The 23,342-nt window shown below is 40.9% G+C and overlaps 1 protein-coding gene across 1 annotated transcript in view; it reads right to left on the bottom strand.

Moving 5' to 3' along the window:
* LOC106658245 (transcription factor hamlet-like) overlaps positions 1 to 9,070 on the bottom strand; it is a 62,698-nt gene extending 53,628 nt beyond the window's left edge. The window contains exon 1 of the mRNA XM_023459758.1: positions 8,532 to 9,070. Coding sequence (XP_023315526.1) covers positions 8,532 to 8,568 — 37 coding nt within the window. The 5' untranslated portion in view covers positions 8,569 to 9,070. The remainder of the gene's footprint in view (positions 1 to 8,531) is intronic.
* Positions 9,071 to 23,342: the final 14,272 nt, after the last annotated feature.

Raw genomic sequence — 23,342 nt, forward strand, 5'->3', positions numbered from 1 at the left:
GAAAAATTAGCCGCGGAATATGTATATCGTGAAAATAGCTGCACCGCTCGCGGATCCCGATAAGTACGACTATCTTTATGACCGTTGACGTTCTGCCAAAGACGTGCGAGATTTGCAAAACTCTCCGCGCGCTTCGAGCGTTTATTATTAAAGAACGTATTATTATGCTCGCTCACTAGCTGCGGCCACACACATCAGCTATGTGTGTTTGTGTAGCTCAAAAGACGTTCGCTGCTGCTGCTGCTGCTGCTATGCTCGCGAGCCGCGCGTGGGTGTCATAAAACCACTCGGCGAGATGATAAAATAATTTCCAGATTTTCACGCGCGAAATAACACCGAGGTCGTTTTCTTCTTCTCCTCCTTCTTCTCCTCGCTCGGTCTTCTGTGTTTGTTTATATGCACGCTGACTGAAAACGCGAAGAAATAGCGCGAAATACCGAGAAGACGCGATTGTATGTGCGTACGGATGCATGCATATTGAAGCTGCAGCGCGCAAAGCAGCCGAGAAAGAGAGATCATTAGCTTTTTGACCAAGGAGCGAGTTCCGCGCGAGATCCGTACGTGTTCCGAATACAAAACAAAGCGCAGTTTCGATCTCTGTGTGTGTATGCGTTATATAGCTCCTATGTGTAGGGAGCTGCAATAACGCGTTTGTCTCGTTTTACACTGCAGCTGCTTCTGCTGCTGCCGCCGCTGTTGGGCTATTGCCATCCATCCTACTCTCGCTACAGTCGCACACCACATATATATGTTCCATCCATCCGATACGTGTATCGAACAATAATAATTTTGAAGTTTTATGAACCGATCGATCGTCGTCGTTTACACGATTTGCAAATGTTAGAGATCATTAAAGCACACGAGCTTGCATATTTTTTTGAATGCTCGTAAATCGTAATCGACTTGGCTCTTTCTCCCTCTCTTTCTGTTGCTTTGCGCGTGAACGCGGCAGCTTCGGGATTATTGTTGACTGCAGCCGCTCGTATACATACACACGCTCATTGTACACGCGATCTATATGTGTGTATATTACGCGCAGCGGCGCCAAGTCAGCAAAATCAGTCGTCCACAGCACGAGCGCGGTGCAGACTCCCGAAGTCAAAATATCAGTTCCTGCGTGTGTATATATCGCATTTGCAAACGAGGATCGGAGCGAGAGAATACGATATACGAGCCGCGGATCGATACCCAATACTCAATAACAAAATCGTATATCGTGTGCCCTCGTATACATCGTGCATACGGTTATAACAAGAAAAGAGAGCGAGAGAAGTTGCTAACGCGTACGCAATTGTTATCTCCGCGACGCTCGAGACTCGATTATATATCCCGATGACACATGAGAAATGTAATACTCGTCGGCGCGAGCAGTAGATCGGCACATAGGTCATCAGATATCTATCGGCAATGATGTGTATGGCGAATATTTATATAAACACCCCGTACACTGTATTTTGTAACGCATATACACATTAAATTTTATATACGTAAAATAATCAATTATATCAGCTCTCGTGGTTCATTATTTATTCGCGGCGTACTGTAGAAAAAAACAGCTTTACAAAGAAAGAGAGAGAGAGAGATAGAGCAAGAAAAATCGGTAAAACTAATTCGCGTGCGCTATGCAGTCGCGCAATATAACGACGCTTACGCCGTGTGTGCAGCTTATAGCCCGGGAGTTCGGAGCCGCGTGCTGCATGCATGTGTCGTCCTATCGCGGTCCGATAAAATAACGAGTCACGATGTTGCACCCGTACACACTCACACACACATATACGAGTAAGGCAGGGAAAGGCCATAGCAGTGGCTAACTTTTTTTTTATTCTGCTCCTTTTACTCGATCTTATCGATCGTCCAGTATACTGACCACACCGCACCACCACTACTTCCACCACAAGCTGGAACATCGAGCTTTCTCAGCTGTATATGTGTACGTACTCGACACATACACACGTGTGTGCACCACCCCCTCGATCTCCCGCTGCCGTCTTTCTCGTCGTCTTCTAAGCTGTGCAGACCCGCGCACACACACACACACAACACACCGCCTGATGACAATATCGCGTGGTCGCTGAGATAACCAGCCGTGTCATTCCTGGCATCGACTTATATATATATACCCGCGCGCGGGCGACACTACTTGACGTCTTTTGCCGGGCCGTTATAGTGCGCGCGGTATAATATTACCTACACACCATCATCGGCGATGTTGCCCTTTTTTTCTGTTCGCCTCTGCGCCTCGTGCTGCCCTGTGCTAGTAGTAGCGTAATACAGCGAGGGACTTTGGTTTATAATAATATATGCGACCGCGTATACATATTATAATATCGACTGAGCTCGAGCGAGCCTCGACAAGTAAATGGATATATAATATTATATATGGAGACCCTCACCTAAATCTCGCATAGTTTTTTTCATTATTATTATATATACACGCGTTACAAGCTCGGGTTAGCGCGCGAGCGTCGTTACACACACGAGACTGTGGATATTATTATCCAGATATATCACGTAGGAGAGAGAGCTTGAACGCGTCCGCACACCCTTTTTTCTTGACTTTTTTGCTCCTTTTTAAAGAGCAATTTCTCTCGAAAGTATTTAGCCTACTTACGGCGCAGAGATTCTGAGCTTTTTCGCTTCAGCTCTCTTCGACAAAACTCGCAAGTTTTTGTTTTTCCGTAATAGCCGTATTATAACTGTGATATATACCGGATGTTGGACGCTACGTACGTACACGTACGCGTAAATATACCAAGGACTATACCCGGCGCAGAGACAATGAAGAAAAGATTTGTGGAAAATGAAGATCGTAAAACGCACGCCTATAACAATAATATGTTTTCTCGTCTTGAGCTGCTCTCGCAGTTGTCGCGCGCGAGCTTCTCTCCCTTCTTTACGCGAATAAGTCATCGTGCCCGAGCGAGAAAGAGGGACAGACTATACAACGGCAGCGAGAGCAAGCGCGGCGATATATAGCCGAGCGCTCGTTTCTTATTTTACTTTTTTATTCGTCATTTCTGCGAAAACAAAACGTATCTCGACGAAGCGCGTCGTCGTCGTCGTCGTGGGCGAGTCAAGAGCATTTTATGAACTTTGAGCATATAAAGGAGACGAGCTTCGTCGAGCCATACGACACGAAGAGTTGCTTTCTCGTAATCCAATGACCAAATTCAACTTTTTTCCGTTTTTTATTTTATCTTTTTCTCAAGTATCCTATCACTCTTGGTATATTACCATCAACGGAACTTGTCACAAATTCTGTCCTGGGAATTCGCAATTCAATTTTGAGCCGGCACGATAAGCACGTAACACAGCATCGGGGACTCTACTTGCCGTCCGGGCGTGCGTGAGCAGCAGTAGCAGCTCGAGAAGCCCGAGAGTTTGTAATACTTTTCGCGCGTCGTGCGCCTCAGCAAGAGTCCCGTATAACACATATATACCGCGTCCCTGTACAATTATCAACTCTCGTTAGAGTCAACAATGTTTAATAAACACTTCAAAGGCCTCATTTTCCATCTGACTCCGCGAGAGAGAGAGCGAACAAAACGAAGGTCTAATTGAATGATTAATTGTACAATTGCGAGAGAGCGAGAGAGCCTCGGTGTGTATACGTGCGAGCCGGGTTAAAATGGCAAACACACGAATACCTACGTTTACACATATACACACGAGTATACAGGGTAACAATGAAACGAGGCTTATCAACTGTTGCTGTACACACATACACACATGCTCTGCTCATTATAATCTCGCGTGTTTGTCCGCCGATCGAGTCCTCGACTCGGAAGGAGAAAAAAAATGCAGCAGTGCAGCGAGTGATAATCAAAATGCGATTATGAGTGCCATGTGTATGTGTGAGTGTACGTGCTTGACGCTGCTGCAAGCTGCCTTAGCTTGGTCGCTAAATTTTTCCTATTTAACGATCGAACCGCCACTGCTGCTGCACGTAGAGTTACGTGCGCGCTTGTGTATATATTTCAATGTCTTGCTCGATAAACTCCGACTCGCACTTACGACGTGAGCACAAAATGGCAACGGACACGAAAGAAATTTTTTAATCATTGCACACGGGATGAAAATAATTTGTTTTTCCTTCCTCGCTCTCTCTCTCTCTCTCTCTACCTCCCAACTCTCGATACGTTCAAGTCTTTTTTTGGATTTATGCATGTACGCGAGTGAGTGTAACCAACGTCGATGCTGGAAACTAATTAACCGGCATGATTTTAAGCTCTTCAGAAGAAATCAATCAGGGAAAATTTATATATCAGCCTAATTAGAGGATATAATGCACATTCAAGCCCACGGCGCGTACCGCGCGCGGCGGAGAGAGAAATTATATGAGTCGACCGCCCGCCCGCCCGCTCCGCTTCAAGCGCACACAACGCCGCAAGCTTCGACTGCCTTCGTAAGCTCGGCCGATAATAATCATAATAATTATCATTATTATTACGACGGGAGGTGCAGAAAAAATTACCTCACCGAGTGCGAAAAATCGAGTTCGTCTGATTGGCCTCTGCAAGCCTGCTCGCGCGCTCATAGCTTATGAATATATAGAAAAAAAACGACGCTGGTCGTTTTTATGCGCTCGCGGAGCAGAGATTGATTGCATTCCTAAATGTGAGCTCGCGCGCGGAGCGGAGAGAGGTGGTGGAGGGGAACGGCAAACAAATGACAAACTGTATAATAGCTGCAGCGCGTGTATTAAGCACGATTATAATTGCATCGACATCCGGTTGCAAAATAAAAAAAATTGGAGAGAAAAAAAAAGGAAAAAGAAGAAAGAAAGAGAAAAAAATCGCTTTTACAAGACTGTTTTGGACGCATTTTCATGTAAAAGTTGTGCATGGTTGTACGTGTGCCGTAATATATAGATGCATATAAAAAGAAAAGCACCGACAATCGCGTGGTAGCATATAGCCACCGCGCGTCAATGCAATTTTTGTCGAAGCGCCTGTGACGGGGCTGCCGCCTGCAGCTCTTTCGCATCGACGCGTTCCAATATTGTCACCGGCTTGCTGGTGCTCGGTTTGCACGACCGCAATGCAGATTATTTTTTTTCCACTCTCCCTCCACCCTCTCTTCTTTTGCACACGCGCTCAAATACGGTTCGTCCATTTAATGCACTTGACAATGCGATGCATGTATAATAATTCAATGCTGAATCGCGAGGCGCACGTATTCAAACCGAAAATAAAATCCAAATATGCACTCGATCGTGTGCTCAGCAAAAGAGAATATTTTGAGAAATGCGAGTCTACTCGTGTGTACTCTAGGTACGAGCGTGTCGCAGCTCGTTGCATCGAACTGTTTTAATGTGTACTTGCACTCGTGAGCTGTCACGCAGCGCCAATCGTCGTAAAAATGAAATTAAAATTGCTCGAGATTTTTCATTATTTTTTAACGCGTTCACTCGAGTGGAACATGTTTCTGTCTATTGCGCGATCTGCTCCATACTTCGTTAACTTTTCGAACTTGAAAATATATTTTTACAGTATCGGATGCTACGCTTGCTCGGAGGGATGATCATTCGATCTCTCGCGTTCGTGTAGGAGAGGTAAAATCTTTGAAACACATCAGCCTGCAACAGCAGATCATAATAATACATAAATTGCTCCATCAGAGAGAGACGCTCGTAATAAACGAGTGCGAGTGTGTATCTCAGCATCCTCTGTCCAGGATGTCAAGACAAAAGCGAGACCAGCTCGCGAGCAGCAGCAGCAGCAAAAAAGGGCCGCAGATGAAACAGAAGCTCGAATTCTTTGTCTGTGTGTATACGAACGTATGTATGTTTACGTGTGTTTGTACGTAGGTACGTATGTACGAGGCGACTTCCGGGCCTGTTGCTCCTTTACACGATGTACTCAATGGGATGATGCATCTTTCAAGGTAGCCTCGTTCGCCACAGCGGATTGTTTCATTTCATCAAGCGTAAAAAGAGAGAGAGAAAAACAGAGAAGTGTACAATCCGCGGCGGCGTGCGAACGTTATTACTGCTGCTCTGCGGAAGTATAATACGGGGGCCCTCTCCGAGCCATTCAGATTGTCATTTCGGGAATATCGGATCTCCTACGCTTTTATAATGTATAATGTGCGCGCGAGCATTAAACGTTAAAGCGAGCCTTTCATTCAAGAGAGCTGCACGAATAAACTTTATACTCCGAGACGTGTCCTTTTTACGCGCGGGTAATATGTGTCACACAGATCTATCTCGTCCGCGAGGATTGACCGTCGGATGTGTTTACGTCGAGGGTATCGAAATAACTGCACTCTCGTCCAGTTATATTTAGTTATTCAGCTAGCGCAAGGCATCCGAGCTCGACCAAACAGTGCTCGTGCTTCGAGACAATTGAACGTGATGAAAATTATTAGTCACGTAGGTTTTTTTCTTCCAGCGCTAAATGTTGATAAAACAAACAATGAGCTTTTTATTTTGCACCGCGAGGCAATCTTTTGTCGATAAATCGCGCGCGTTTGGAAAAGTTAAGAGCGGCAGGATACATATAGCATTCGGTGCAGCGTTTGTATATAATGCTGTGTGCATGTATACATGCGCCAAACGCTTTCACGCATACACGTACGCACGTGCATATATTGCCATTCACTAATTTTTTCGTAAGCCCATAATATACGTGAAAGAATGAGGCAGTCACGAGGCTAAGTACCCCTAATTGTCCTCTTCTTTCCTCTTCATCTCGTCTCTCTTTCTTTTCTTTTTTTCTCTCTCTCTTGCTCACCTATACGGCATACTCATACACCAACCTCTCTCTCTCTTTCTCTCTCCTTCTTTCCTTAGCGTGGCTTTATGTATATAGCGAGCGCTTAAAGTTTGGAGGGCTCAAATATATACACGTACGAGCTATTGTTTTCTCGCGACTCGAGACTCTCTCTCTCGCTCGTGGTTGTATTTACAAGTCAAGTCTTAACGGATTTTGTCTTACGAAACTGACTTTATGCACGACGAGGGAGAAAGAGGGTGAACACATATAATATAATATGCAAAATGCATAATTTTCCTGCCGAAAATTCTGCAAACGATGATGGATGGTGCCCGAATAAAAGCCCGATTAATTAATACATCGCGAGCTTTTGTGCAGCACGCGCGCTTTATCGAACTTTAACTTGTGTGTGTTGCACAGGACCCAGGCGAGCTTTTATCAAGATGTTTTGTCGCTGTCGCGCGCTTTGTTTCCCGCAGAACGTTTTTGTCAGAAAAAGAGGCAGAAAAAAAATTTTATTACCCTTTTTTCGGCAGCTCTTTAGATTCTGTTCGTTTTTTCGTTTTTTTTCATTCTTTTTTTTTAGACGCCTCGTCGCAAGCTCTTCTCCCTGTGAATTCTCACGGGCCAAGCGTTGGTGAAATTTCTCTCTTTTTCTCGTCGTCGAGTGCCGAACCCGAGTGTGTGTACGAGTGTACATGCGTGTGTGTTTGCCTGTATATCCAGCAAATTGAATTGCGACGCGAATTTTTACAATGCACCGTCGGGCTATTTGCTCTCGGTTGGATTTGGCTATTGTCTACCGAGTCGATCGAAAGCAAGAGAGAGAACGAGAGAGAGAGAGAGAGAGAGAGAGCGAATGAGTGAAAGAGACAGAAAGAGAAAGAGAGCGGCCGTTCATGTATGTTATGTAGACCGAACGCAGCGAGGGGCGTGACTCCGATGCGGAAAGCCACACTAACTAACGCTCTCGTCGACCGAGCGACAAGCAGATGTACCTTTTATAATACACTGACCATTAAAACAATCGTCCCAGCTCTCGCAGGCGGTTGCACAAGCACACAGAGGCTTTAGTATATACTGTACAAGGTAGCTATACGCTATACAGGCTCACCTCGAGCCTCGGAGAACAAAACGAAGAGCCGATGCGCGCGCGACGATACGATATGATGCTCCGCCTACTGGCAAATCGCTTTGTGGCATTAAAGCGATGTTCGTTTATTTGAGTGTGTGCACGAGAGTCGTGTGAGTGCAACCGCAAAATGCAGAATGATGTCAGTCACCCGGGCAGAAGGAGAGACATTTTTTCGCCTCGAACTACTCGTCGACTCTGCGAGAGTCGAGAGTGGGATATCGAAATTTTGGGGAGAGCTACGTGTGAAAATTGATACAGTCGTTAATTTTTTAATTACAGAAATTCGATACGTCAGTTACGACGATCGAGCGCGTCGAGGAACGGAAATTTTATAAGATCATAAATGCGGTATTATAAATCAAATGTAATATACGAGTCTTTGTCAAGCCCATGTAACGCAGATCGCACCGAGCATCGAGACCGCTCGCAAGCGCGCGCTTATGAATCATCGCGCGGGACTAACTTCGTGTTCAGATTATCGCTCGATTTCGCCCGTAAAGCAACGAGGGGCTGAACTTTATGAAAATTTCGCATTCGTATACTCGTGTATGATATACCCAAAACAAATATAAGCAAACGCGCCTGTAAATTACAGTTACATTCAACTACAGTAGTAGTAATTGTTTTTGCCGCTTTCGTATTGAAAACAAAAATCGATATGCATAGCTGGATTGACTCACCCTGTGCAAGTCTCCTAGCGATCGATTTAGATCTCATAGCTGGCTGAATGAAGCTTCAGTCGACGAGGACAACAGCAGGAGCAGCAATAGCAGCGGCAGTGGCAGCAAAAACAAATTATCACAGCCGAGCATGAACTCAAAATTTGTCTTACGATCCATCCGCGCACCACAAATCAATGTATAAAACCAAGTGTATCGAATCGCCCTCTATATTGGCTGCACAAGTTCGAATTGCAAAAAAAGCTCACAAAGCTGGGTACGTATCACTGGCACGCGTCGAACAACAATCAACCAACAAGAAAAGAAGCGAGAGAGGAGCAAAGCTCCGAGCTTGACTCGGCGGAAAGAGACAGACAGATGAACTTGCATATAGAGATTCACGCGCACTGCAGCAGCCGCAGTAATTTTAAGCACCGCTCGCGCGCCTCGCGTGTGTATACGTGTTGAGCAGAAGCCAACAATGATCCTCCTGGCTCACTGCTAGAATAGACGTACACTACGTGCACACAAACCACCACACGAGCGCCGTAGTCCTGCGAGTCTCTCTCTCTCGCTCTCTTTCTTTCTAACGTCGTCGGTGCCTTGCGCGCGCGTGTGTCCTCCTAGTGGTAGTACGCGGGAGAAGAGTAAGCGAAACTCGGCGAAAAGTTCTTGGTCGTCGTCGTAGTCGTCGCCGTCGTCTTCTCCTCTCTTTCTCGCGTCATATAACGTGTGCTCGTCGTGGCACTGCTCGCTCTTCCCCTTGACGGGCGCGCGCGAATATTCTCTTCCCCTCTTCTCGCATCCTCCTCTCTTCCTCCTCCTCTTCCTCCTCCTCCTTCTCGTACGCGGCGGTGGCGGCAGCGACGCCAGCAGCGGCGGATCATAATCTGCGGCTCGGGCTTCTCTCTTTCTGCGCTCTGGGACGCGCACAACTCCCACTCGTTCTCTCCCGCTTCGTTCCTGCGGAGAGAGAGAGCTTCTACGCCACTTTCCCCTTCTACTGTGTAACCCGACGTCGACGACGACGACGACTTCTCTGTGCCTCGGCTTGGCTCGAGAGCTCGCTGCCACTGGCACACGCGTATAATAACGCTCCGAGCTGGTCTACCTGCAACTATGCGAGCTTGTCTGCGTGTACGTGTGTATACGATGGATGTACACGAGTGCCGAGGTGTGCGTTCGTAGGTAGCTCTGCTTTGCTCTCTCTCCTCTTCCTCCCGCGACGACAACGACGACGACATCGACTGCGCTACGACGATGTGCCTCCGCAAGCAACCCCACCAACAGCTGCTGCTACTGCCGTTGTCCGCCCAATGATCAGAAGCTAGCTCCGTGTATCAGTCTCTACAGCGTCCGCCTCTCTTTTTCTTCATCTTCAAGCTCTGCAACACGACTTCTGAAAGCTCCGCTCTTTTTTCCTCTCTCTCTCTCTCTCTCTCTCTCTCTCTTTCCCTCGAGCTTCTCTATCCCTCTAGCTGCAAGATCAATTTTTGCGCTCTTTCCCGTGCCGTGCTGCGGTTACCTTTGAAAAAAAAACTTTTCTTTCCAGGATTTCAGCTCGTCCGCAGCAACGACGAGGAGTATGGATATGTTGAGCCTCGCTGTCGTGGTATAGCACACGAAACGTATATGAGTATACATGATAAATACTTGCCGCGACATCGGTTGCGGCAGTCGCGCCACGGCACGAACCACGGATTTCGCCGCTCGCGCACCCTTTCGACGCGCAGCCCCGCCCTGTGCATTTACGAGTGTGCAGCGAGGTTCTGTTGTGCAGTTATGTAGCCCGCGACGTCGCAGTGATTCACTTTTTTCCAAGCACGCGCGTGCCTTTCCCCCCAGGAAAACAAAGAAACTCAATTTGTCTTTCTACGTGTGATGTTCGATCGAGTTATAAATTGATGTATGCTTAAATAGAAGTCAGATCCTAGCTAGTTTTTACTTGTATAAAATTATCCCAGTAGTAGCAAGTAGTAGGATTTACAGTTTATTGATGGGAACAGCGTTTGCATTCTACAAGTAAAATACAGTTATACTTTGGAAATAGAAAAATAAAAATTTAATTAGTTGAAGTAAACGTCAATTTCGAATAAACAATTTAATAGTTATCCAAACTAATAAGTTGACATGAATTTTTCATACTAACTGTATAAAATAAAGGAATTTTACCGCATGAAAAAAAATGTCTATAAACTTTAGACTGTAAAATTAATACGGAAATTCTATATTGACTTATACTTTTAAATATATTTATTATTTTAAAAAGATAATGTCAGCAAGAGTCCTGTGACGAGCAAAAGTAAATGAAAATAATTTTAATCGGTTTGCAAACTAGTCAGATTTTCCAGAATTTTATCGCTATTATCAGAGTCTATAAAAACCTATAAATCATAAAAACTAACTTTAACATCATCGTTTTCATTAGGAAGACAAACTCGATTTTGGAGGGCAGCAAATAATTTTCTCCAGATCGGTTTTCGCTCCGGTAATCCATTTATTACACATCACTCGGTGCAAGCGCTCGGTACGCCGCGTACGGTCGCGTCTGAGTAAACCGACACCCACTCGGGCATTTATAACTCGCACCCACACATACATAGACCAGCCTATACGTGCGCGTATTTTATTTTTTGCTTTCTTCTCTTTCCATCTTTGCGAGTTGCTGCTGCTACTGCTGCACTCATCTAGATGGGCGCAGGAAGAAAGAGACGTGCGCGCATTGGTATATTAGCCGCATACCTCCACAACGTTTGCCGTATAAATATATATTCTTACGAGTACCGAGAGAAAGAGAGCACATACATCTGTCTGTCGCGTGTTTCCTCTTGTTGCTCCTGCGACAGAAAGAGCTACAAAAAATGCGGTTGAACTTGATGGACCCGTCTTGATTATTATTATTTTTTCTTGTTAAAGGTGAAGATTAGTATTCCAAAAATCGTTTTTTATTGTAAAAAAAATTAACTTTCACATTCGATTGTGAGCTTTTTGATTCTATCAACAGATGGAGTATTGTAAACGTGCAAGTGGCAAAACGTTTCCGATTATATAAATTCATTATGCTGTGCTGCAGTGTTTGGGCGTGTAATTGTTAATCTTCTTAGCTGAAATATAAGCTGATAACACATTTAGTTTAATAGTGGTGGTGCATCCAGTGTACAACCTGGTGTTGTATGTAGCGAAAAAATCTATCTTTCCTGGAAAAATGTATTTTTCCACGAAATTTACGATTGTATGTTTCTGTATTCTCTGATTGAATGTATATAAACATAGAATCGAAAAAAGTCGGTTTTATTTGGTTTTATTTGATTTTATTTGGGTGGGGGGGATTGGGTGGGTGGGATTTTAGGTGGATTTTAGCCTAAACTTTAATCTTGAGTGACAAATCCAGAGTTGTGAAAAAACCATGGAGGGAGATGGCGCAGCTGTCGAAAAATGAGAACTAGACGATTGCCAACTCATGAGATGATGCGTACGGGTTTTGAATCTTGTTATTGGTTAAACACAAAATAAGCCACAATAAGAATTATAAGTTTATAAATAATTTTATAATATATGGAGATTATTAATAGTATTATTGTATTTGCAAAATGATTAAAGAGTCTTTATTTTTATAAACTATTGTTTAATTCGTAAAGACATAAGTATGATTGATGAGAACTACGATCGAGAACTTCTTGAAAATTTTCGATTATTTCAACAAATTAATCATCATAAAAAATCCAGTTTTTTTTTGTTGAATCATGGACGTACGCAGTGTAATGTCCACTATGGACATGTGTCCCTTCGAGACAAATGATTCCAATAAGAGAATAATTGTTTTCTCCAATGTTATCTCTGAAAAAATTATTATAAAGATTTAAGTTGAAAGTATTATAAACTAGTCTTAAACAATAAAATGTGTACTTACACAAACAAAGAATCACAATTGATAATATCGAACATTTTCACTCGATTATTTCGATTAAATAATTCAAGTCCAACATTAATATATCGGCACACAGCAAACAATAAATATGGCTGAGATTTTTAAAATTAGCTCTAATCGTTGTATGCAAAGTTTTTCTTTGGATTATCAGACAATCTAAGGATGATATTTTTGTTTTAAATAATTGACTGACTAAATTATTTAAATTTTGATCATTGTGGCCCACATTTTCGTTGGAATACAAATCCAAAATAAATCCTGTATCTTCAATTTTTTTTTCTTTTTGACAAAACAAACATTGATACGTTTCTACCAAGCAATAACTGAAATCCTCAAATGCTGGAAAAATAGCTTCAAAGTTTATACTTAAATAATGAAACAAGTTCATGATAAAAGCATGCGCATCTTGTTGTTGGTTTGAAACAAAAGAATCATTTAAGACGTTTAATGATTTTTTTAAATTTCTGGAAACAATGATGTAGTTAAATAAAATTTATTGAAGTTTTTTATTAGTGTAAAAATATATGGGCGCGATGGTAAAAAAAATTTTTTTTCTTAAATTATGTACTTTTAAAGAGTACATTGAAAAGTGAAAATCCTGAAAGTTTCAGCTCTTTAGGTCCAACCGTATTGGATTTTCAGGGTCTTAAAGTTGAATTTTCTTTTTCTGCCCATATTCTGCTAGCAATTCTGATTTTCTGGGGTTAATAGGAAAAAATTGTTGAATCATGGTTTTTAATGTAAAATTTGATGTAGAATTCAAATTTGTACTTAAAAATCATATTAAGAAGTGGAGTCCCCATAAAAATGATATTTTCATGCATTAATCATGTTACTGTGCAAAAATAAACATGTTCGTATCCAGCGATATGGCCAATATTGTAATATGTTCATCGATACATCAAATTACAATTTCTGATAAATTTTGGTTATCGGCAGATAAACAGAATTCATTATTGAGCTTAATATGAGTCAAGAAACATGGTTTTTCTCTAATTTTCCTTGATTTTTGACTCATATTAAGCTCAATAATGAATTCTGTTTGTCTGCCGATAACCAAAATTTATCAGAAGTTGTATTTTGGTGTATCGATGAACATATTACAATATGGGCCTAATCGAAGGATACGAACACATTTATTTTAGTACAGTTATATGATTAATGCATGAAAATGTCATTTTTATGGGGACTCCACTTCTTAATATGATTTTTAAGTACAAATTTGAATTCTGCATCAAATTTTACATTAAAAACCATGATTCAACAATTTTTTCATATTAACCCCAGAAAATCAGAATTGCAAGCAGAATATGGGCAGAAAAAGAAAATTCAACTTTAAGACCCTGAAAATCCAATACGATTGGACCTAGAGAGCTGAAACTTTCAGGATTTTCACTTTTCAATGTACTCTTTAAAAGTACATAATTTGAGACAAAAATTTTTTTTGGACCATCACGCTAACTATGGCTTAGCCCATATACTTACGTCAATATTTTCTCGATTTTATATACACCGAAAATTTCTAATTCTAAGCACTTTTTCAATGCTTTAATATTCGATAATAAATTATCAACGTGATCAGAGTTCATTGTTTGCATATCGAATATTGGTAATTTCACAAGAAACCGTAGACTCGCATTTAGCCAACAAGAATTAGTTCCCTGTGGATTTGGAAAGCCAAATTTTGCTTGGAAATTTTCAATATCTAAACCATTGCAATGAATGCACAAATTACTGTCTTGGCGATATAATCCGTTGGCGGCACCTCACGATGACGTGAGCCGCTGCAGTGGCGATGCAAAGGACGACTCCAACTCGACAGGCCGATTCGTTGGCTGTGACGGCGGCACCTCACGATGTCGTGAGCCGCTGCAGTGACGATGCCAAGGACGACTTCTACTCCACAGGCCGATTTGTTTGGCAGTGACGTCGGCACCTCACGATGGCGTGAGTCGCTGCAGTGGCGATACGAAAGACGACTCCTACTCGACAGGCCGATTCGTTGGGCGTGACGGCGGCACCTCACGACGACGTTAGCTCGCTTGCGACGGCGATTTTGTTACCTGGTCAGAGATGATAGCGCGTTACCTTGGCGAGAGCTGACAAAGGCGAGAATTCTTGGTATTAGGCTAGGTTTCTCTACGAAGTTTGGTTATCACTGTTGACTCTGGCGAAGTATGTTGATCTAAATAACGTGAACTTGGCGACAAGTCTTCGAACTTACATTCTATTTGAGAAATTAAATATACTGTACCAAGTTTGAAATAAAACAATTCAAAATCTTGATAATATTTTTTTTCAAATTATAAGATAAGTGCGAGTATGACAATCTTATTCTTGTGATTTGAATCGAACTCTAAAATTTTTTTTTCTCAAGTTGGAGAGGTTCAATCTTAATTTGCATTTGAACTATTACTTAGCTGTGAATGTAATAGAAATAATTTTATTCCAACAATTATTCAGGCAAACTGAAATGTTATTTTTCCAACGATAAACACATAAAATTTTAATAGAATGATTCAATAGTGATAATTACTCCTTAAAAAAAATCATGTAAAGTCGTTTTATTCGTCTCCTCATTGGTCGAAGAGTAACTGCGCCTCGCTTCATGATTGGTCGGAATCTCGCGTCGGTCGTTTACATAAACAGTTTATCCAAACAGAAGTAATTGAAAAAACCAAAGCGTTAGTAAGCGTTGCGTTCAAACACATAATCTTGGGTGCGCTATCGAAACTTCGAGCGTCCTTGGTTTTTTTGTTCCAACTTTTGTTTAAATAAACGAATCAGGCTAAAAATTTACACACGCCTTCCTTAAACCATTGCAAGGTTCTTGTATTTATATTAGAGAAAAGAGAGCGTTATTTATTATTACTCGAACTCTGAAAGAAAGGTAGGGTTTAAATGAATTGCAGAGACAAGATATTTAAATTTAAGATATGATTTGTTATTGTATCAGAGATAGAATAAATATTGGTTTAAATGAAGATACTTCAATACGGCGTCGCTGCCTGCAACAAAATCAAGAGAGGAACGCACACGCGCGTAAATTAATAGTAATCAATTACGAGGAAATTTTAATATTCCTGATGATTGGAAAACTGAAGATGTATGTGAAAAACTTTATGGACAAAATACACAAAATAATGACATAAATAAAGTTATCTTAGTGACCCACAACGAAGATGCAATGATATTGAATAATAAAATACTAAATATGACTGATAAGCAAAAATATGTTTATTATAGTATTGATTATGCAACATACAAAGGCGTGGATCAAACAGATGATAACATAGAATTACAATATCCAACAGAAGTGTTAAATTCAATAAGAGAAGGCCTTCCACCACATAAACTTCAATTAAAAGAAGACAGTATTGTGATGCTAGTTAGAATTTTAAGTATTCACGATGGCTTATGTAACGGTACACGTTTAAAAATAATTGAATTATTCAAACACAACATTAAAGCTGAAATTTTGACTGGTGAAAAAATAGGCACTGTAGTATTCATTCCCAAAATAACATTAAAAACAGATGAATCATCATCATGGCCGTTCATTCTTTATAGAAAACAATTTCCACTCATTCGTGCATTCGTTATGACAATTAATAAATCCCAAGGACAAAGTTTTGATGAAGTTGGACTATATTTTAATAAACCTTTGTTTTCCCATGGGCAATTATACGTAGCCCTTTCCAGATGTAAAAATTCTAAAAAAATTTTTATTCAGAACGAAATTCATTCCGATTCTATTACAAATATCGTGTGGAATAAAATTTTTGAATTATAGTTGACTTGAGCATAATCTTAATTTTTTCAACTCCTTGTCTGACTAACAAATTCATTAACATTAAAAAAACAAAAAACAACAAAAATTAAGCAACTATCTTTATTTATTTGTCTGCTGAGAGCGACAACAATTTAACACCTATCATAATTTTGCAATTTTTGTTTGTTTGTTATTTTCAAATCTCAATTTTGTATATATTTACTGGTTATTTTATTTAAAAAGGAGATTTAATTGTCTGTTAAAAACGACAACATTTCAAAAAAATAATATTTTCAAACATTTTATTCAAGTCTCTGCTAAAAGCGTCAACAATTCATAATTGTACAAATTTTTGTCTCTTTACAATAAGCGTCACCATTTAACATCAAAATTATTATGATTTTACTTGATTAATGATTAAGCACCTTTTTTGTAATTATTAAAAAATTAAATAATTACATAAGGGCATACTATACCAAATAGTTTATACCCTGAAAAAAATGAAAAACCTAGTTGTGGACAATTATATATTTATGACGACGTTGAATCTATCGAAAAAAGATTGAAAGCATGTGAAAAATTGACTGTTTCTCATATGCAAATATTAACTAAAGTTATGAACCAAAATACTTATGCTAAATCATACAGACATTTACATGAACTTTTTGTTAAAAATCGGATTCCTTAATATAAATTATATTTTATGCGTAAAACTGGTCCACTGAAGCATAATTATAAAACCTTCAACTTCTGATTGTGGTGCTATAATCATATCTAAATCCGGAATACCTGATAATTATGATATGTGCGTTTATCCGAAAAATGAAGCTAATACTAATAAAATAACATATTTAAATAAATTATCACAACATGTTGACCCAATGGTATTTCCCATTATGTTTCCTAAAGGCGATTTAGGCTGGAGTACAGGATATTTCAAAAATTACAACGACAAAAACAGTAAAAAAATTACGGCATTACAATATTATTCTTATCGATTAGCTTATCGACCAACAATTTTCAATCCATTACTATTGGTTGGAAAATTACCTCAACAATTTTTTCTACACGCATATGTCATGATTGAAAGTAATCGAATGAATTTTCTTCGTAACAATCAAAGACAATTAAGAATTGAGTGTTATCAAGGTTTATTAGATCACATTAAAAATAGTGCGTCCAATGATTCAAAAAATTTCCAATCAAAAGAAAGAATAGGTAATCTTTTTATTTTACCATCTACATACATAGGTAGTCCTAGGTATATGCAACAAAATTATCAAGATGCAATGGCAATAATGCGAGGTATTCATAAAAGACCAGACTTATTCATAACTATGACTTGCAATCCCAAATGGAAAGAATATAAAATGTAATTAAAAAATTATCCCGAATATATTACTATAAATAGCGCACCTCATCTTGGTTGTTAGATTATTTTATTTAAAATATCAATCTTTATTAAACGATATATTGGTAAAACAAATTTTTGGTAAAGTTTTGTCATACATATCTACAGTAGAATTTCAAAAAAGACGTTTGCCTCATGTCATAATAACATTACATCCAGAAAATAGTTTCAATACATTTGAGGATGTCGATAAACATATTAGTGCAGAAATACCTATTCATGATAAACATTTACAGAAATTAGTTATTAAATATATGTTACATGGACCACATACTTCAAATTCACCTTGATAGATTTGAGTCCATCATGTCAGCATACCTGACTCTTAAGTGCTGGCTGGAACCTGTCGCTTGAGGGAGCAGAATTCTTGCTTCGTGGCCACCTAGTGTCCAAAGTGAGAAGTATAAGAAGATGATAGAAATAAAAAGACATTATTCAAAAAAAAGTTCTCTATTGGGCCAAGAAAGTCCCTAACCAAACCAATAATATGTTAAAAACTTGTAGAGTTGTTAGTTTCTCTGGTATTCCGAGAAATGAGTCATGTGTTGCGATTACTAGGCTCTCAGATTCCCAACACTTATCTGGAGTTCCGAAGGAAATGGCATTTTTCTGCCCGGAGCACGACATGGCATCTTTCTGCTCTGCTCTGCGAAGCGGCATCTTTCAGCACTAGCACGTCTATTTGTAGATTCATGTTTTCTGAAACGAATGCATTAAGATATCAACATAAAAAAGTTGCAATATCGACCGTAGATGTCACATTATCCCAAAGTATACCTGATGCAGTAAAAAAAAAAAATCATACTGTGCGATGAAAAAGGCTTTGCTTAGCTCAAGAAATATAAAAAATCTTGAGACAAGCTAAAATTCTACCGGCCACAATAGAAAAGTGACCGCGTATCTATGCGGCAATGACTCGCCACTGGGCCATCGCAACTTCGTGTTCTCACTCCGAAGTTCTCGCCCACGAATTATAAAGCAAAAAAAAACCAACACTCATAATGAACTGATTGGGTTTTTACATCTAACTCACGAGCACTTAACAATATAAACATATCGTAGAACCCACATTGCTGCTGCCTGTACGCCGTCCACTCGGTTGCAGTGCAGGCTAATATTTGTATTGTTCGGAGGATATTCACTTCGGAGTGAGAACACGAAGTTGCGATGGCCCAGTGGCGAATCATTGCCGCATAGATACGCGGTCACTTTTCTATTGTGGCAGGCAGAATTTTAGCTTGTCTCAAGATTTTGTATATTTCTTGAGCCAAGCAAAGCTTTTTTCATGACGCAGTATGGTTATTTCTTTCTGGGCGCATAAAAAGTTTTTATTCTAGCTTTTTTTTTCAATTTAAATATTTAAAAAATTTTTCCTTTTTATAAGTATATATCTCAGGGATAAACTTCGTATTTTATTTTTTCCTCGGGAAAAACAAACACGGATCGTGGACGATTTGAAAAAATGACTGATGGAACTTTTGCGTGCCTCCTCAGATATACGCATGAAAGTATAAAATACGCACGACACTTTTATAGACGTGCACGTACAATATACGCATTGCGAGCTTGGAATGTTGCGTTTCCTCTTGCATTGCCGCTCGCGCCCGCGTTCGCGTATATTACATGCTCGGATTCTAAGAGGATACACGGATGACTTGGCTCGTCGTAATTTGTAACTTGGAGATTTATTCTTGAGACACCCGAAGGATTTTTTTCTTCAAAACCCGGTGGTGTAGTCACGAGCCGCGCGTACGTGCATACCACGGTGCAGTCCCCTCCCTCGGACAAATTAACGATCCTCGCGCGCGCTCGCACCCATAGTGCGAATTGGGAGCAGGCGAGAGGAAAAATTAAAAATTGAGTAATTAAAATAGAAGTCAGTGCGCTGCGGGGCTACTGTCGAGCTCGTGTAACTCGCTCGCACGTATGTTTCTATGAATGTTTTTACACTCGAGAGGGTCAACGAGTCGCAGGCTGCTTCGTGCAGCTTACCAACTCTCACTTTGCCAACTGCTGCTCATGCTTGTGGCTAGCTGCACACACACACACACACATGCATCTATAAGCAAGTTTTGCTTCTTCAACTTAGTTGTAAGCCTAGGGTTGCTACTGCGTTAGCTGCTAAGTGCAGAGCCGCAATTTTTTGCGTGTAAGCTCTGCACGAGAGAGGCGACTTCTTTTCTCGGCTCGTGTAATATGTCGCGTTGCACACGTATTGCAAAATATGGGAGAGAAACGTCTAATGAGACACGCTGTTCTTCAGATTTACATGAGTAAGAAAGAGAGAGGGAGACTTTTCAACTTTTAATTTATTTAAAGTGATCCTGAACGAATCATTAAGATTTACTTGCGTCGCATTTCGAGATCGAGTTTAGAATTTTTTTCAAGAAACTTTTGGCAAAGAAACAAAAAAATATTTTTTCTCTCCAACTCCTCCCTCGAAAGAGCCGTTACGAATATGAATTATGGCGAAAAATATTACCGACTATTTACCGCAGACATATTGGATGATCGCCGCGATGGGACGGCTCGCGAGCAGTAGTAGCAGCAGCAGCAGAAAGAGAGTCGAGAGAGAACGCAAACATCGGGAATTAGGGTGTGAGCCGTATTTCATTCGACGTCCCGCTCAGTCAAGAGGAAGTCCAAGAGAGTGAAATTACGCGTAAGACTTCATTTGAATAAACACACGCACGCAGACGTACAGTCCTATTGTTTAACGAATATACGTTCAGCCGTCACTTCTAGTCTCTGCGGACGCTCATGTACTCTTTTTTTTCTTCTCTCTCTCTTATATTCATTGTCGTCGAGGAGATCGTTTATGCGCGCAATTGCAAAAGTCTCGCTCCCAAGTATGCAACAACTGAAAAAATGGACTATTTGTTTTCTGGAGGATCTATTCGCCACTGTGTGGCACATATTACATAGAGCGACAGCGGCCTACATTACACAGCCATGAATCGCATGCCCATTAGGGCATTGTTAGAATTAAACCTGCGCTCGACTTCATATCGACTCTCTTTTTCTCTCTCCCTATTCGTCATAATAAGTTACGCGGCTTCCTGACTTACCTTTCTTGAAGAAATTTTTGTGCGCACGTAAAAAATAAAGAGAGAGATCGCAATAATACACTCTTTTCTCTGGGCGTCGAGTGATCTTGAAACTGTACGTTCGATTTCGATTACGCGTCTCGTGTATAACGATCCCTACCGCATATAATACACACACATACATACAGGGACGAATCAACGATGATAAGTCCCAAAGGTGCTTGTGCGTCGATCGATTTTCTCGAGAGCCCTGTGTTGTGGGAATGTATAGTTACGCCCGTACCTTCTCGTATAGTGCGCGCATAACGATACAACGACATCAGATTATTCCCAGCTATACATTACAATGTTATTAAATACAATGTACATTATGGAAAAGAAAAAGAAATGTTCTCTTCTCTTTTCAGCGCGGGGAATTCGGCTTCAGCTGCTTCTCTCCGACGCGCGATCGCGCCTTTTTATTAACTCAACGTTGACGGCGGCTCGACTATAAGCAGTGGCAGTGCCGCAGTGTAATTCACGTAATATGCTCGACTCGACTCATTCGCGAGCGCCTGTGATTCCTTCGAGTGGTCTTGATGAATTATTTCGTCCACTGCAGCGACGCGACTCTATATTTGCTACTCGCAATAGGGGGATAGCACGGACTTTTTTGTGCGAAACATATTAAATAATATATACGTATCGAAATCAAAGATCAAAGGGTAGAATAAGCAGCCAGGAGAGCTCAGTCAGTTAAAGCAGTTTGATGTAAAAGTGGAAAAAAATTCAAATTTTTGTCAAAAATGCTCCGAGTAACAATTCGTTCAGTGGGGGCAATAATATGCGAAAGCGAGTCAATTTTAAGCAAAGGAGCTCTCTCCACTTTGACAAGGGAAACGAAGCGAAAAAGACGAGAGAGAGACCAAGAGCAAAAAGCATAAGAAATCTCGGAATTTCGTCTAACGCACATAAAGAGCGAAGCTGAGCCGATAGAAAGAAAGAGAGACTAGAAGGAAGGTATATACGTCTTATGTGCTCGCTTAGGAAAACGAAAAAAGTCAGAAGTCGCCCGAGTGTGTGGGCATATACGTGCATACGTACAAGCCATAAAGGGTCCGTTAACGTATAAAGTATATTAGGGATACTCCGAGGTCAAGTGGGGTGTGTGCGCGCTTGTGACTGTGCCGCTGCTGCCTGCACACCGATCGTCACGATGTCCACGCACGCAAACCCCCTCGTCGAGTCGCAGTTCCTTCCTTCATAGCGTCGAGCAACTATAAAAACCACTCGGTCTCGTTGTCGTGTCGCGTATATATACAGATATAGATTGGCCTGTATGATATTCGCAGTCACCCTGGGATCGATCGAGACCAACCCCTACCGAAAAATGGCCAATATCGTTTTCTCCCGCACTCGACGCATTAAACAATTTCTTCTCGCCTTCTTCTTCATAGCGAGTATACACTTACATACGGGATGCTTATATATGACTTCCCGCAATTATACTATTTTACTCACCTTGACATGTTTTTCAATTTCTGTATTCGCACTTGCATATACAGTCATATTATGCACCGACTACTCTAGAATCTGCATTCGCAATTGTTAGTATAGATGCTGTGCAGCCGATATCCTGAAATCATAAATTACACGAATCATTAATTATAATGCGCGAGATAACAATCGTTGGCTGTTTGTATTGCTACAGCCGTTGAGAAATGTTCTGCAATATATAAGAACTCGTGCATGTGACTATGTCGTTAAATTATGATCCATGGCTCGATGAGGACACGAAGAAATTACGATTTTCCCACGAAATCTTATGGTATATCTCGGGAAGTTATGGCGAGCTCAATAAGAAAATTATATTCAATTATAACATATCCGAGCTTTTGTATAGGATGATTCGTCGAGTTGCTATAGATTATGAGCTTGCACGAACGATTTATTACTGCACTCGAACTGTCATAACACATCGAGCGGGTTCGTGTAATGACTTAATTACTCAACCAGCTGCAATATTTTTCAACTCAAAAAGTCGTGATCTAATCATACCGGGGAAAAGTATCAACCTTGAATTCGTAAATCTACACACGAAGCTTGCGGATTGCACTGCAGCGCGCGCGCGCTTTTGAAAACAATTACTCGAAGGCCGTTAATTTTCGAGCCCGAAAGCAAAAAGTTGTTGCTGCAGTCCGGTAGAGCTTATCCGAGCTTCTCATCGTCATATTTACGTGTATGAATATAATCCTTAAGGATCGAGCGAGAGAGGGTGGAAATCGATTAGTATACGTGTACGTATGTGTGGTGTGGCGTGCTATACAAGCGCGAGCGAAAATTGAGTCTCTCTATCTCGCTCTTTCTCTTACTCTTGCCGCGCGCACAGTGAGACGAGCCTGTATTTATAAGTGGTTAGTTCGTTTTTCTTTTTTCTTTTATTTTGCACACGTGAACAGGTGAAAGGATCGATAGTACAAGAGCGCGGCGCCACTCGAAGGGTGCTCGTTTGTTTGCGTTGCCGTCTCTCTCTCTCTCTCGCTCGCTCATTTTTTGCTCACCCACGCGTGCTGTTACTATCACCTTATATATATTCCAACGACTTCGTGGAACTGCGATCGCGTCTAGGTGCAATCCTCGAGTGGAAGTTCTTGGGCTCATATATGTACGTATGCATAATGAAGCTTAAAGGAGC

This window comes from Trichogramma pretiosum, unplaced genomic scaffold (genome assembly GCF_000599845.2).
Source record: "Trichogramma pretiosum strain Unisexual culture from Peru unplaced genomic scaffold, Tpre_2.0 scaffold104, whole genome shotgun sequence".
NCBI classification, from domain to species: Eukaryota; Metazoa; Arthropoda; class Insecta; order Hymenoptera; family Trichogrammatidae; genus Trichogramma; species Trichogramma pretiosum.